This window comes from Plectrocnemia conspersa, unplaced genomic scaffold (assembly GCF_051122295.1).
Source record: "Plectrocnemia conspersa isolate PC_06_02 unplaced genomic scaffold, ASM5112229v1 ptg000013l, whole genome shotgun sequence".
NCBI lineage: Eukaryota > Metazoa > Arthropoda > Insecta > Trichoptera > Polycentropodidae > Plectrocnemia > Plectrocnemia conspersa.
Window position 1 is genome coordinate 195885 of NW_028277177.1, and position 16859 is coordinate 212743.

Genomic DNA, 16859 nt, shown 5'->3' on the forward strand with positions numbered 1-16859 from the left:
CGCAACTGGTAAGAATAAGGGACGCTATCGTGACTCTCGTAGTGGGTAGTTTAAAAACAACTACATAAATATTTCGTATACGGCTACTCCTTACAAAGTTCGAAATTAAAATCACCTACAAATTTATTTAAAAAATAGCATTGTTGTTGAAAAAAAAAATATTATTCATTTCGAGGGGCTTTATAAGATTTGTGTTCCTTAATATTATTCGATCCCAATAATGCTCCAATACTAAGGAATATGTGCACTGAAGAATTGTGTGGACATTATGCAAATCATCTGAAGTTTCTATTTGATTATTTGCGTAAAAATTGTGACGATATTTCAATACAATTACCGGAAGTTTTAATTATCGAACGAAGGAACTTTAACATTTTTTATTTATTATCAAAGTTTGCTAGCGAGATTTTTAATAAGTTATTTAAATAAAAAACGTTGAATGCCATCTAGTTAGTAAAAACGAGATTCATACAAAAGGTAATGGTCAACTTTGTGATATAAATAATAGAATGGTTGATTCTATCGATGCAGTACTTGAAAATAATAAAAAATATAAAGCAATTCGTCATATAATCCGCCTAAAATCTACAAAACTAATAGAAAATATATTAGAAAAATATGCTTTGTTGACTGTTATTGTATGCCAGTTACGACTGAAAGCGAAAGGATATTTTCTCGTTGACTAAAAATTTTTGTTCAAATAAAGATCATCTTTCAGTTCAAGACTGTTTGTCTTTTTAAGTGTTAATTTTTAAACAAATATAAAATGAAATACAAATATGTTATTGTTGGTAATTATGTATATTTACTTTAATGTTTATTAATCCTAGTTTTTCTCAATTTTCACTTCAAATTTTATTTTATTTTTCCGGATTCTCTAGATTCTCGGAAATATTAATTTAAAATTTTTCGTTTCCCGAGAACAAAAGTATCTGGGAAATGTTACCTATTATTTGCAGATTATTATTATTATTTATTATCGTATTCAGAAAGAATTTTCATTTTTTCATAAAAATAAATTTAAAAATAATAATACTTTTTTTTTATTTTAATTAGTATGTATATGATTACGAAAATGAAGCGCGTTAGGAGTAAACCTTTACCGTATTTTATTTTACAGTACCGATTTATCTGTCAAAGTCTATGGAAAAAATTGTAACATTGGACACATGTTATTTTTCTGTCGAGTTTAAAACTACGTGTAAAATAAAGCAGTCTACAAATAATATTATTATGAGTGCGTCGCGTTTTATTACATACATTTTTTTGTAATTTTTTACATTCTCAATCCAATGTATAGATCATTTTTTATCATCGCTCATATGCAGATGCAAAATAGATTGGTCCGACGATTGCTTCTATTTATTTTTCGACTGCGAGCTAAATTTCGGCACTACTGTTAAGAGAGATTGATATCTTGAGATAATTACAGTGCATATAACACAACAATACTCTATTGGTACATCATGCATAAAAAAAGAAAAGCGAAAGGTAAAAAAAAGAAAGCGATATAAAATATAAATAAATTTATTGGACGGCAATTTCGCTTTGATAAACTTATCTGCGGTTTTAAATCGTACGATGAAAGTTAATCTTTTTAATAGTGCTTTACATAATACGCACACCCCTTGACATTGAATAAATTATGACAACACAAGGGATGAGCGATTGGATTATCAAAGCGATGAGTGGATAAAAAAATCAAAACCACATATTAGTTCCGTAAACAAGGTTTAAAATTTAAACGATCGGCACTTAACCCTCGCAATGACGTATTGTTATGTTACTCATAGTCCAGAATCGACGTATCAACCCCAATCGAGGGTCCTAATCGACTCGGTTACGGAGCATGCGCATTTAGGCGCGACGTGAAAAGGGTGCAAAAATACATTAGCAAGGAATGCTGTAGTGTGCGGCGTATTCGTGTATGCTTTAATTATGTATAAACCTAATAACTTTGAGAATACGACCGAATCGACCTTTACTCGAATGTCTGCGTACGGGGTCAGTTTTAGGTTGGGCGAAAAATCATGCAATTGGAATCAACAAGATTTTAAAAATAATCGTAGATTGAAATCTACTGATTTTGGTGAATTGAAAAATATGAAATGACACTAAGCATTTTCCTTTTGATCCCCTCACCGAGTAGTAATTCTCAGTGATTGTTTAACAATTATGAAAGTAATTAATGTATAATTAAAATAATTATTGTTTATAAAAATAATATTTTACAGGCAATTAATTGTTTTTTGTACTAATTGATTAAATAAATAAATATCTTCATCCATTAGTTATTCAATATAGGAATAGAATAAATGAAATCACGTCCTCGTAGCGATAAATTTATATATTTAAAAAAATTTAAATATATTACGGGTATCGAATATTATTATTTTATTTTGGAAATAATTCATATAAAAACCTACGCTACAATGACTCTGTTCACCTTCAATGTGATCAACCCTCCGCTAGAAACAAGTGCAAACGGGGGAGTGCAAACGCGAGGGGGCGATTCCGACCCTGGTCGAGTCCTATCGTAACCTTGACGAATACAGACGGGAATAAATTTGAATTCCAAGCACTTTTCGGCAAAAAAACGGACGTTTAGCTCAAAGCACATGTTTCGCACGCCTCGGCATATGGCCGGCGCTTCGCGAAATTGTGTTTTTTTTTCTCGTTCCGGTTGTTATTATTATATATTATATTATGATTGGTTAGCTACGGTGAAGTAATTAGGCTGTCACGCGTCAAGTGGCGTTATCGATATCGGAAGAACGGAATGAGATTTTATGGTAAAAAAACGGTAACGCGGATCGTTCGCATTTCTCACGGATAAAATTTATTGCACATCACCGTTCGAGTTGCGGTTTTTGTGGGAAAAAAGGTTGGTCACCTCTGCCTTGCTTTGAATGGTACGCATATCGACGTAAATGAGATTTATTTACACTTCATTGAAAAAAATAATGTGTATTGAATTAATAAGGTGGCGCAAAGTGAGAAATTGCACCGATTGTTCGAAGACATGAGATGTACTGTTTACTTTCAACTTAAAAGTTCTTAATATATGTACATCAGACGTCAAAGCAATATTGCTATAGTCGCTGTAGCTATTTATATAAGGAAACAATTATTATGATTTGAGCATATGAGTTTTAAAAAGTATGGTAACTAATATTCACCATATTTTCCCATATTTATATTTTATAGAATTAACAATTGGTAGGTAAAATACTTGACAAATTAATTATTTACCATTAATTCAGTGAAAACACTGGTATTTCCGTATAATTTTTTTCAACATGTTTCGAACATTTTTCTTTTTAAACTTTACGGTATAAATATAGAATTATTCTTTGCCTTGTGATATTTTATATTTTAAACATTTTTTTATTATTTTATGGCTTGCTCTAATACCTGCACTACACTCTCTGGAAGTTGTCCGAACCGAAGTTACAACTGAAGTCGGCCGAGACCTACGACTTCGAGTAAGCGACCACACTGCCGCAAATTTCATATGCCGTCCGGACGGCGGCTTCTGTCACGTCACTGGGAACGGCAAGAAGGGGTATTTTTTATTGGTACTATTTTTTAAAGAAAGCAATTACATTTATTAAAATTAAAAAAATAGTTGATATAACTATCTGGGGTACCTTAAAACAGTGAAAGATCGACCACCGTAGGTTAAAAGCGATATAAGACACTCTCAGAAATGTGATTTCCAATTCGAGCACTCACAGGGGTGTGCAAAAATGTAGCCCATGAGTGAAAAGTTGATTGAATCTCCAAAAACCCACCCCTCCGCAGTGCAGTAACGTCGACCGTATGAGGTAGGTCAAAAATAGACTATTTTCACAGAGGGTCTAGTAACGGCCGGAGGGGAGTGCCTAGATAAAGCGCGAGGGTTGTCGCATGACTTGCGGAAAGTTCAAGTTCAAGCCGACATTCAGCTCCCTCGGGAGTCGTTCGTTAAACGCGGATTACCAACATTTCAACGTCTTCCTCCGACAAATCGAAATAAGTTTTACACATACCTGATCTGGAACTTGCTTCCGGCGTCCTTCTCTTCGCTCTCGCAGGTCACGTTGCCGAAAGAGTCCACCGCCAAGTACTTGTCCAGGTGGGAGCGGAGGTAGATTATGCCTAAATGCGATAGAAAAAGAGCATGATCAGTTAAGCGTGAAGTTCTAAATATTCCGCACGGGCGCGTCCGACCGGGTGCGTCATGGCAATTTCGGTGGCAAAAAAGAAACAAGGGAGGCCATTGTCGGAAAACTCTTTCGCGAGTCGTTTGCGATTCGGCGCACGAATTGTAAACGACTCGCGAAGTGCCGTGATTTACGATTGAAACAAATTAGGGTGTAACTTCAGATCGAAACATAAATCTTCAAACTCACCGACATTGTGTCTGGAATGAAGATAAACAAGCGCCGGTCATTTGGATGTACAAATAGATAATTCAAATATTGGTTCAACTTGCCGAAATGCAAATATTACTTAATTAATTCAACCGTAAACGTTTTTCTTAGAACGACAATATACAATAATAAAAAATATCGATTAGCATACAATTTAATTAACTATAGGTCATAAAGGTTCAAATTTATATGAATTTTGACGACGTCAATATAAATAGAACTGTATTGTTACACGTACGTTTGAAATATTTTGGTAACAACTTGAAAATATAATAACTCAATTTGATAGTTTCGTTTTACTTTCATGAAGTCGAGTTAAGTTTGGATTTGAACAGCAAATGGACGTGTCGCAACTTCAACGACAGCTTACAGCAACATTTAATCTCATTGGCGATTATCAGGTAAATTTTACATATATTCTATGCGTTCACTGAAACGCCAGTGAATATATAACTTCACTGATAATGCAATGTATGGCAATAAATTAACGTATTATTCAGATTCATCTACGGCTGCGGCGTATGAAAAATTGTGATTCGCTCTCGAAACTTTGCTAGACTTATTAAAATAAATTATTTTTTATTAATCATTATCTTTTTAATGAACCTTAACCGTTTGAATGCTATAAGGACACCGGTGTCCACTTACGAACGACGACATAAATGCTGCTAGGAATCGGGTGTCCGTTCCTAGTTTTGATTTTTTTTGTAAAATTACGAAATATTTTTTTTCAAACTGAATTTTATTTTGTTCCTATAATAAACAGAAGTTCACACAAAAACATCAGAAATATATTTTTTAAAGCATTCTAAGCACTCAAACTAAATAAACTAATTATCAGATAGGATTCGTGTTAAGATGTGAATCAATCAGTTATCGTGTTTCGTACATTTTAAAATATTAATAATAGACACATACGCGTATAATAATCTCTTACTAATAAATAATAATATTAATTTTGACCGAAAAATAATCTCACCTTTTTGTATTTTGAATTCCAATTTATTTATTAAAAAATAAAACATTTTTAAATAAAATATAGGAAAAATAGTTGATAAGCTACTTATTCACTATATTAATTTATTAACAAATAATTATAAATATACTATATATTTATAAATACAGGGTGATCCGATTCTAGTTTCCCTGCAAATCAGACGGCTGTCAATAATCACGCGTGTTCAAAGTGCCAAATGTTTGTTTAAAATTGTTCAATTGTTCTACAAAAATAACATGTATCAAAATTTACGGGAAGATTGTGGTCAATTGTCCTTGTCCTACTGAGCGAAAAATGGATTATGCTGATGTATGAAAAGTGTGGCCGAAGACCCCGACTTTGGTGCATTTTGCATCTGCACATGCACCTACATCTGTATAAAAATTCAGATAACTCAATAACTGAAGTCTATAGATCATGGATAGCGAAGAATTTAAGCAGATTGTGTGTGAGAGCAGCAGGAAGTTGATGCTGATTTTTCAAAAAAATATTCTTCTCTGATGAGGCACATTTCCACCACTATAAGCAAAATTACCGCATATGGAGCTAGGATATTTTTCATGTGAACTACAAGAGAGTATTGCATACCCAAAAAGTGACTTTTTGGTGCGCATTGTGGTAAGGCGGCGTCATTGCGCCTTACTTTTTTGAAAACGATAAAGGTCAGACTGTAACGGTCAACGGTGAGTGCTATAGGCGCATTACAACCAATTATTTTTGGCACGAAATCAAATATATTGATGTGGAAGATAAGTGATTCGAACAAAATGGCGCAAATTGGCACACATCGGGTGCAACGTTGGATATTTTGCGTGAAAAGTTTCCAGGTTGCATTATTTCACGTTTTGGTGACATCAACTAGCCGCCAAGATCATGCGATTTTTTTGGGGTTACGCTAAATGTCGTGTCTACCCCCAACAAACCCGAAACGTTTGAGCACCTAAAAACCAACATCCGCAAGTTATAGGCTAGATACCGACCGAAATGTACCGAAAACGTTACTTTACTATAGTATTAAATTAAAGCAGCAACGGAGACTTTGGTTTCAGTAACTGACAAGTATATGATATTTTATTTAGAGTGCAAATAACTATTATATATTTATTGCATGATTAATAAAAATGTATTTATTGTATGTTTTGATTGAGTTTATATACTGTATTATGATAGCTAAATAAATTAATAATATTGATGATTTAAAATAAATGAGAAAATGTTATTCTAAAAAATATGATTTTAACATATAATATTAATCACATGCACTCTAGATTGATTTTCCGTTAGATAAATTAATTAACATGTATGAATTAATTAGCAAATGAGTGTGAAAATAATAAAAACAGACATGCAATAAAACTAATATTATATATTGAACGCGATAAGCTGCCGCCACACGTTTGAAAAATATGCAAATGCCAGTAGATAAATCTGACTACAGTGATACCTCAACGTACGAACTTAATTCGTTTCTTACTGTTGTTCGTATCTTGAAACCCAATTTCGCATTACATAATATTGATTACATAAATACTGAAATAGATGTACAAAAAAGCAAATATGTACGTGTAAGCGTAAATCATACATGGCACTACTTGCGTCGTATTTCAGATAAATGCAACTCGAATCTAGGTTCGTAAGTCGAGGTAGCACTGTGTTTCACTCGATAAGCGACAACTCATTCCGTAGTTTTCTTGGCACTTGTGTATTCGTCAAAAGTATGGAGGTACGTTTAGACCGATTCCCGAATCATAACGTATTGCAATCGACCACAGCTTAGAAATCAATTTAGTTCCGTGTGAAAAATAACACTTCGGCAATAATATATCATCACATAATCGAAGAAAACAATAAATCACCGACCGGTGTGATGCGTTTCCATTGTCTGATAATGATGCACCGTTCTGATTTATGCAACTTTCTAGCGAATTGATCTGGATATTTACAATTTGCTTACGCTCATGACGCGGACCATGTGCGGAAGATGTTAAGTGAATTATTAATGGCTCGACACGCGGGGGGCAATACTGACTTTACATGCATAAACAACTTAACCGTCGAGCAGTAAACGCTCTCGGTTGAAAATAAATTACTTATATATGACCTTAACGTGTTCGCTTATTCATTATTCTATCATACAATATATCCATATTTTTATGTTTATCGTAAAAATCTAATCGGCAAATATAACACTCGACAGTCTGACGTTAAACCGCGAATAATTCATATCGTATTCATATGAATATTTTAGCATAGAAATAAAACATCAATTAATTGCTCGATCGAAAGGTCGAGAGTCACCGTTATCGTTATTATAATGTGTCTAATAATGAAATCATATATGTTTGATGAACATACAATACAATAAAAACTTAATTTAAAATACCATGTATCGTTAGAAACAGTCAAATATATATTTTTTACAGCGTGAAATATTTTTCATGCAACGTACCGCGCATCGTCGTCGTCGTCGACGACGTAAAATATTATTATTAAATTAATTTTACATCATAACGCACGTAAGCTTTGATAATATCATTTATCCTTATTTATTATATATATATACATATATATTATTTCCAGAATCTTTCATTTAGAATCACTTAAAAAAATAAAGGGCGTCCGCCAAACGGGAAGTTCGGTAGACGTATTCGGTTATCGTTATTGAATTCCAACCTATCGGAGGGCGGTCGCAAAGGGGAGATCGTGAAGATTAAAAATATACTAACTGTCTCCGGCGCTCGAAGCTGGTTCTAGCGTCCATATCTGCTTCTTCTTCAGAGAAGTTCCATTAGCGTTGATCTTGAATCCGAAGGTTTCGGCCGTCAGATAGCGATATCTGGCGTTGATCAACCCTATCGTCCACCAGCCCCTCTGTTGGTTCTGCGTGATGATGTCCCCGGAACAAGTTGATCCGTTCTGGTGACCGTTATGACCGTTCATTGCCATCTCGTTGCCTTCTGAAACAATAAAAATAGACCTTTATTAAAAACTAAATTATGATATAGACGTTTTTGTCTCTTCATACTCTCTTCGCTTTCGTTCCCCAGCGTATACTCCCCAATTGTGTTACAATTAACGCCACAGCTGATATCGGTCAACGTCGTAAACTGGTTTAACTGGTGAAGAATTTTTCCAAGAGAGCGACCTCGATGTGGGCGAGAGATTCGCAATGCGAACGAACGCGTGCGCTTTTATGAAGATCAAGGACGCAGTAACAGTAACGCATCGCGGGCGACAAAAAATTGGTTCTCGTTTGAATTACGCGCTCTCGGCGCGATGACCGTGCCGAAAACGCGATCGAATTAACGATCGACTGGTTATTGCTTTAACGATGATTGATTAATTTATGGATCGATGCTATCGACACTATTTCAAAGCGTATACATACGTTCTCGATGGGGTTCAATAAAAATACGTTAAACAAAAGAAAATATTAATAATGATATTTTATTTTTGAATTAATTGCTGCTATTCTTTCGATATTATTTTTAATTCAAGCAATATAATTATTTTGAATTTGCCACTAATGGGTAATTCCGAACATTAATTTAAAAATAAATTTTAAAAATCGTAAGAAAAAAATTGTTGTTGCAGTCTTTAGATTCAGTTCTGATAAATTTCTTGCTACGCAATTATTGGTTTACATAAATATATTTAGCACACAACATCATCATAGCTATCAAAAATTTATTTATGCATGATATCTGATGCATTTCGCCAAATGTTGATTGATGATATTAGCGAAAGACACAACGGCGCTTTTGTCACAATTATTTCTCGGAGGGAGGACGAGAAGGCTCAACGAGCGGTCACTCGCTCGTGCGTCACATCCCTAGGCGAGACCGGAAATACCGGCAACAGTGTTGCTGCTCGCAAGAAACCGGCCGCACGGAACGCTGACTGCGTTCTATAGAAACATCACACAAATTGCCACAATTACGCCGTTTACATAACAAATTTTACACACGACGTAAAAATATGCGCCTTGACCTTCCGTCGGTTTTCTAATTAACAGACATGAAATATCTCACGAAACCCCAAATACGTTCAGTGTCACCCCACAGACGTGTGCGATAAAAATGAACAACTTGATACCGACTGCCGAACGGAATGTTGAAGATGAGATTTATTGTCGTCCGAAATTGTGGAACGAAGTGTGACGAGACTGATAGGATTTGACACGCAATTTAAATAATGTTACGGTGATGCTTTTTTATTGAGAGTGAATCGAAAAGTATCGGTTTAATGATTATATTTGTTTAAGAATTGAAAAAAATATGATTCATGCTGATCTTAAAGATTCTACCAGTTATTCCAATGTATTATATATTTAAATTGAAAAATTTTGCAGCATGATCGAAAGTATGAATCATTTTTTTCGAAACCTAATTCAAATACATTTCTAATTGACTTAAAAATAGTAACAATTACACCAATCGATTTAAAAGTCGGTAAAATAAATTTCTTAATTATATGATTTTAACTCATAATCATACTTATCATTGTATATTTACATGCGATATACAAATGTTACACTTAATGTGTATTTTTCTGTGAAGTTGTATTTTCACTAGTGAAGTCCAAATATTTTTTTACCAGTAGATATATATTTCTACTAGCGAAAATATTATTTAATTAATAGACGATAGAGAAATTATATGCTGCTCTGAAATGTCTATGAAACTGAATTTGACAGTTACGAAACGTCTATTTGATGTTTAAGCCCAAACATAATATACATCAATAAACCAAACCAACTTGCCCTGATGAAAGTTTCATTATAAATATAAAACTAAGCCAACTTAACTTTCAAGGAAAAAAAAGCAAAAATTAAAGTACAGACAAATTCGCATCTCGCATATTGACCGATAGTTGGTCTGCATTTCGATATGTTTTAAAAATATAATAGCTATTTTTATCGATATTACTGCAGACTTCTGATATGAGGGTATTAGTTGAAGTATATTCAAACCAAATTTTGGTCAATAGGAGGGCGCAAAAACAATTATCATTTCTCAGAAGGAAAAATTTCACGTCATAAGCAATAAAATCGTATAGGCGCAGTGGGAACATTTTTATAAAATGTGATGGCACAATTTTTTTTTTGGGGTTGTTCCCACTTGAATTTGGCTAAAAAATGCATGTCATTTATTGAAATAATAATACTTATTCAATAAAATGACCATTGACTAGCCAACTTTCGCTTCCCCTCCCTCCCCATGGAAAAATCTGAAATGACATTTCTAAAAATATGCCAGTTGCAGCGCGTTCATTTTACTCCATGGAAAATTTTAGAATTAGTCGTATATCTGAATTTTTAAACTCCCCGAAACAATTGGATTATCAAAGCGCGAACTAACATTCAAGGTTGGGAGACCTATTATGCTGCTGAAAAATTCGAATCCATCATAAATCGCACCATGGAACGTATTACACATAAAACGCGAATGACATATTCAATGATAAAATTTGTTTATTTACAGATGACATAACCCAACACTTAGATTTGCGATTATTTGCAAAGGAACTGAATAATCTATTATATAAATATGTTCAATGATAGTATTGATATAATTATATTTAAGAGTATACATAAAATGATGAGCCCTCGTATTATTATTGTAGATTAACGAACAATCAACTTGCGGTCGTCCGCAGTCAAAAGTTAATGCACTTTTATCGCCTGGCGATTTACTATATATAGCATCCGATCGCTACGTTAGTTATAATGTCCGACGCCGATAAGCGTCCGCGGAAGTGTACGCAAATCGCACGCGACATGTCATTCGACATCTCGAGCGCGACGAAGACCTTCGAAGTATCACAATCCTGTCGGATTTGCATGCCAAGCTAGCTTTTGTCTAGCGTCATCCGAGCGCGAAAACGTTCCCAGGCTATTTTCTCAGATATCTCAGATGACCCCACAGCGCCAAAAGTGCCCTGAACTCGCAAGAGTTCACGTGGACTTTTTTTATAAAAGACATCACCGATCATACGACTAAATTAATTTCATCCAATTACGAATTTTTGTAATAAAAATATATAACATAACAGTTGTTCGGTTGCATTGTGATTTTTTTTGTAGGTGTGATTTTCCCATCGTTAAGAATACGCCACATTTCCACGGATTGATATAGGCGAAAGTTCAGATCAGCTGAATAGTGTTATATGTATCTACTATTTTTATTTTTATTTCAGTATACAATCAACAACTTTTTAAAACAATATTAAGTAAGATAAGCAACACAACATTAAAAAATAGTGAACTAACAATACTAAGAAAATCAGCAGTTTAACGTATATTTGTAGTAAAAGCAAAATTGCTATTTAATGATGGTATCTATAATTGATTACATTCGTTTTGTTCGTAGAAGAGTTTTATAAGCGTTAATGAATAATTATAGATAATTTAAATAATTTGCACAGTTGTAAATGCTATTTGTTTTGGTAATGATTATTTAATGAATAATTTATGATGTTTTATTAGTATTTCATATCCGATCGTTTACAAAACAATGTGATATAGCAAATCTATACTATGGTTAATTAAAAAATGTATCACTGAGAGGGATTGCTATAATACTGGTATTACCGGTATTGTTATTATTATTATATGTATTGATTGACTGACAAAATAATACGAGTACCCTCGCATGATTCACTATGTTTATTGATTAGCAAAAAAAAAATTAATTACAAATAATTTACATTAAAAGTGTATCAAGTATGTATATTAGTATATAGTTCCATATAAGTATTGCAATAATACCGGTATTGACATTATTATTATTATTTTGATTAATTGTCTGAAAAAATAAACCGAGTATCGCTCGCATGATTCACCATGTTTATTGATTATCAAATTGATTTTGATTAAAACACTTTTATTAATTATAAAAAAAAATATTTTGGAAAATTCGAGCACCAAATATTTTTTCTTTTGGAACAATAAATCTAGGACAACACAATCTTTGATTGAAAACTTCTGGATGCCTCCTAAATATTTATTCCAGGGGCCAGAGATCCATTCAGTAATTTATTATTTTTGTAAGTTACGATTATCCGAATGAATGATATAAGAAAGGAGTGTGTAGAATATTGTAAATCATATTTTTTTTAAAAACTGTGATTGAGATGTGATTTATTAATATTATATTAATTTAATTATTGTTCATTTTATATTAATTTTAGAATATTGCAATTATATTTATTTTCGCAAGATTTATCTCGCGTATACATATTTATTTATACTCATGTATATTATTTATACAACATTAATTAAATTTGAGTCATAAATGTTTATATAAATATTGAGATAAATATGTACAAACAGTAGAAAAAATTTCGTGTATGTAATACCTGCTTTTGTTTTTACTTCGCTAGCCATCCCTATCATAAAAATAAGCGCGCTTATTTTTCTGTTACAATACAAAAGTACTGTTAGATTTGCATGTAATAAACCAAATGTATTCCTTTTATGTTGACATGCCACGCAAATATTAAATTATAAAAATATCTAAATAATATCATTCATTAAATTCCACGCTTTTGCTTGAAATCTAAATAATATCATGAGCATCATCATTTTCAAGAAATAAAATATACTGATTTCAAAAATTTAATTTTCATTTTATATTTAATTTTGTAATACCGGTAGTACCGAAAGTCAATTTTTGCACCAATACCGGTATTGCAATCCCTAATTACTAATGATAGGAATATTTCGCTTTGTGGTATATATCGCTAAATAAATTATCATGAAAATAATTTACTTATGCAAAAAAAGTAAAGGTAAAACTTTTCATAAGCTAAATGTGATGTAATCCTTGTGGTGAGTATTTAGAAAGCACTACATAATACATCCTTAAAACAACCGCAGTGTAGATTAATTCACATTTTATGTATTACAATATAATGGACGTGAATAAGTTGACAACTCGATATGCATGAAATTAATAATTATTCGTTTTTACGCCCCTAGTCTGATCGATATATTTTTTTTATTGCAAATCTGACTATCATGACTTCTCCACTGCGTTATGATGGTCGTTATTAAAACATGTTTAATTCAACATTTTGCATACATACGTATACAATAAATCATATGCACAACATATGCAAACATTAAATATTTAAAAAAATATAGTGCACGTTTAAAATGAATCACATAAATTGTTCCAGCTCCTCATAGCTATCGCCAAAAACATATTCGTGTTTGGTAAGCTCGTTAGAAGTCGAGTTCGTGCAAGAGGAGCGTTCTCGACCGCGACGGGCAAGAATAAACGTTTCGATTCACTGATACGGTATAATTTTATACTCTACTTCGTATTGGCTAAAATATCGTTAAACATAAAATACATAATCTTTATAACAGCATGAAACGTATTTTACTCGTAATGACAAGACTTAAAACTGCCGCCTTTAAAAATTGATGTTATTGGCTTTTTAAATATTAGTGATACAATTGATTTTAATTATTACTATAATTATAAAACTCGATTCGACTAATATTAATACTTAGGTTTTGCAAGCATTGTTAATTTACTTTATTTAAAATTAAAAATCGTAATATATACAAGTTGTTCCGTCGCTTAAACCAGTAAGTAATATTTTTATGCTAATTTTAATAGGTATTGAGAAAGTTAGCTTCGAAAAACGTTAACAGTAACTTTCCAGACACAAATCTGATCCGATTTCCAAAAGGTTAATCGACGGAATCTCGGCGTATTGTCACGGTTAGCGAGATCGAAATCCATTTATCACGACTTAGCTTCAGTAATGAGGCGACTTGCGGTCTGACCTCAGAGGTAACGCAGCTCTTCACTACAGGAACGTTTTTTTGAGATCTTGCTCCTGAATTTGGCCAAAAAAATGCATGTCATTTAACGAAATAGTATGAATCTTAGTGAAATCGAAATATTGAAAAAAAAATACTAAAAAAGCGAAACGACGTCATTAATTCAAAATCAGAAATTCTAGGGTTATCCCGCAAATAAAATTTAAAAAAATCTCGAATCTATCCCAAAAATATTTTTTTAAATATGTCATATCGGAATATATTTTTAGCACTAAATATCAATTTTTAACAGTGAAAATATAATTTATCTGACAGGCGCTAATAAAATTAAATAATTTCAACTTTTCTATTAGTTTCTCATAATTTATTTACATGCGATTTATGTAAATAAATTTATGTGTATTTTTTAGTGAAGTTATATTTTCACTAGTGAAGTATACATACATTTTCACCAGTAGATATATATTTCTACTAGTGAAAATATGTGCTGCTTTAAAATGTATATGAAACTGAATTTGACAGTTGCGAAACGTTTATTTGCTGTTCAAACCCAAACTTAACGTCACGAAGGTTTTAAGGCTAATTATAATTTTAGTCATGTCCAAATTATATATTAAGCCAAATCATTTCTCAGTAGAATATAAGCGAATGAAAATGACAAACGTGGGATTTCGCATATTACTTCATACGTTTTTCTGCATTTGAATGTTATAATGTTTTAAAAATATGATAGTTATTTTTACCGATATTATTACGGATTTTTGATATGAGAGTATTGGTAAAAGTGAATTCAAATCGAATTTTGGTCAAAAGGAGGGCGCAAGGAGGCGCGAGGAGCTTTCCCACTGCGACGGTGACGGCACGTTTTTATTGCTTTTGACGTGAATTTTTGACTTCTGAGAAGGGATAATTGTTTTTTGCGTCCTCCTATTGGTCAAAATTCGGTTTATATGTTCCTCGTTTATGAACGCTCATTACCGAGCGTTCCCACTGCAACGGCGCCGACATAATTTAATTGCTTTTAACGTGAATATTTGACTTCTGAGGAGGGATAATTGTTTTTTGCGCTCTAATTGATCAAAATTCTGGTTCTCGCTCTAATTGGTCAAAATCCTATATTGGTCAAAATTCGGTTTAGATTTGCTTTATTAGATTCTCGCTAATTATAAGTCGTAATATCGTTATAAGAAGTCCTAATATGACATATTAATATTCCACTGCTGATTTTATTGCTTTTGACATGAATTCTAAGCGTAATTATGGCCAGAAAAATCCATTTCATTTAATTCAATACGGTTAATCTTAAAAGCTAAATTGGCGACCCTGCTCAAATAACGATGCATCTTGCGGTTTTCGCGCTGCACGAAGACAAAAGATAAGTTTCCGAATATGCTGCGCTATAAAAGGTTAAAAATCGCTGAACGGAATGCAGCAGGCGGTTAGAACAGTATTTGCCGAGAGATGATCCCGCTTCGTCTCGACGGACAGAATAGGTTTTATACTCTGTAATTCCATATAAGGAATTCGAAAGAAGGTGAATCCGAAATAAGAACTAAGACTTACGTATATATTATATAATATATAATATTTTTTTAAAAGCGTACATTCTTTAGATTAAAAAAATACCTATTACCGGAACGTGAAAAAAACTGTACTAAAGATTGTTTACAAATCCTTCACTTTTTATGATCGTTACACTTTTTTAATAATTTCATGGAATCGTTCTCGTCTCGGCGGCTAACAGTATTCTTTCAAAAGTGGGTAACGAGCACTAGTTACTAAAAAGTAACGTTTATTATATTCGTTTTTGGTCACCGTTATCGGTCGAAAAAGTGTATTGAAAATTCACACGAGTCGATCGACGATTCCTATGATTCACCGTTCGCAAATATCGATAATGTCGAGAGTAAAAAACAAATTGAGAAGCTTTGGAGTGCGACGACGTTCTGATGGAGGAAAACGTGAGAAAGTAATTTGGGGTGGTGATTCATTTGGGAATTCGGGGTGATTTGACCGTATCGTAGATGTGTCACATAATTTGCGTACAGTTTTACATTTTTTACAAAATACTGAACTGCTAAAAAAACGGATTTTTCATAATTACTATACAAATATGTACAAACATGAAGCTATCGTTCTTAATACATAGCAAGATACCAAAAAAATATGCTATTCAGATTATTGACACTTTGCGGTTAGGACTCATTGTGCGGTTATATAATATTTGATTTAATCATCTGGACTTTAAACCGTAAAAAATTGGAATTAAATTATTTCCGTTCAAGGAAAACTATTCTTAAATATATATAATATTTTTTAATATATTATTAACATAAAAAAATGTAAAATACATATGTTTGCAGACGACAAATTATTATATTGCTCAGGTGAAAATGTTAAAGAAGCTGTAGATAATTTAAATAATGAATTATATATAATAGAAATATGATTAAAAAATAACGTACTGAAACTAAATGTATGTGTATTTAATTAAAAAGATATGTTAGATAATAATAAAATAATATTCATAGATAACTCTACTATAAAATATTTAGGAATTATTGTATATAAAAAAAAATTTAAATAATATTGTAATTACATATTTAAAAAAATAATGGAAAAAAAGGTATGTATAATATCCAGAATGAAA

The 16859-nt window shown here is 32.4% G+C and overlaps 1 protein-coding gene across 2 annotated transcripts in view; it reads right to left on the minus strand.

The window, feature by feature from the left end:
* sn (fascin domain-containing protein singed) overlaps window positions 1–16859 on the minus strand; it is a 51114-nt gene that overhangs the window by 19354 nt on the left and 14901 nt on the right. Inside the window, exons 2-3 of one of the 2 annotated variants that reach the window (XM_088201600.1) lie at window positions 8139–8369; window positions 4032–4140 (exon numbers count right to left, since the gene is read on the minus strand). In XM_088201600.1, coding sequence (XP_088057726.1) covers window positions 4032–4140; window positions 8139–8358 — 329 coding nt within the window. In that variant the 5' untranslated portion in view covers window positions 8359–8369. The remainder of the gene's footprint in view (window positions 1–4031; window positions 4141–8138; window positions 8370–16859) is intronic. The other variant, XM_088201601.1, reaches the window with a different exon arrangement.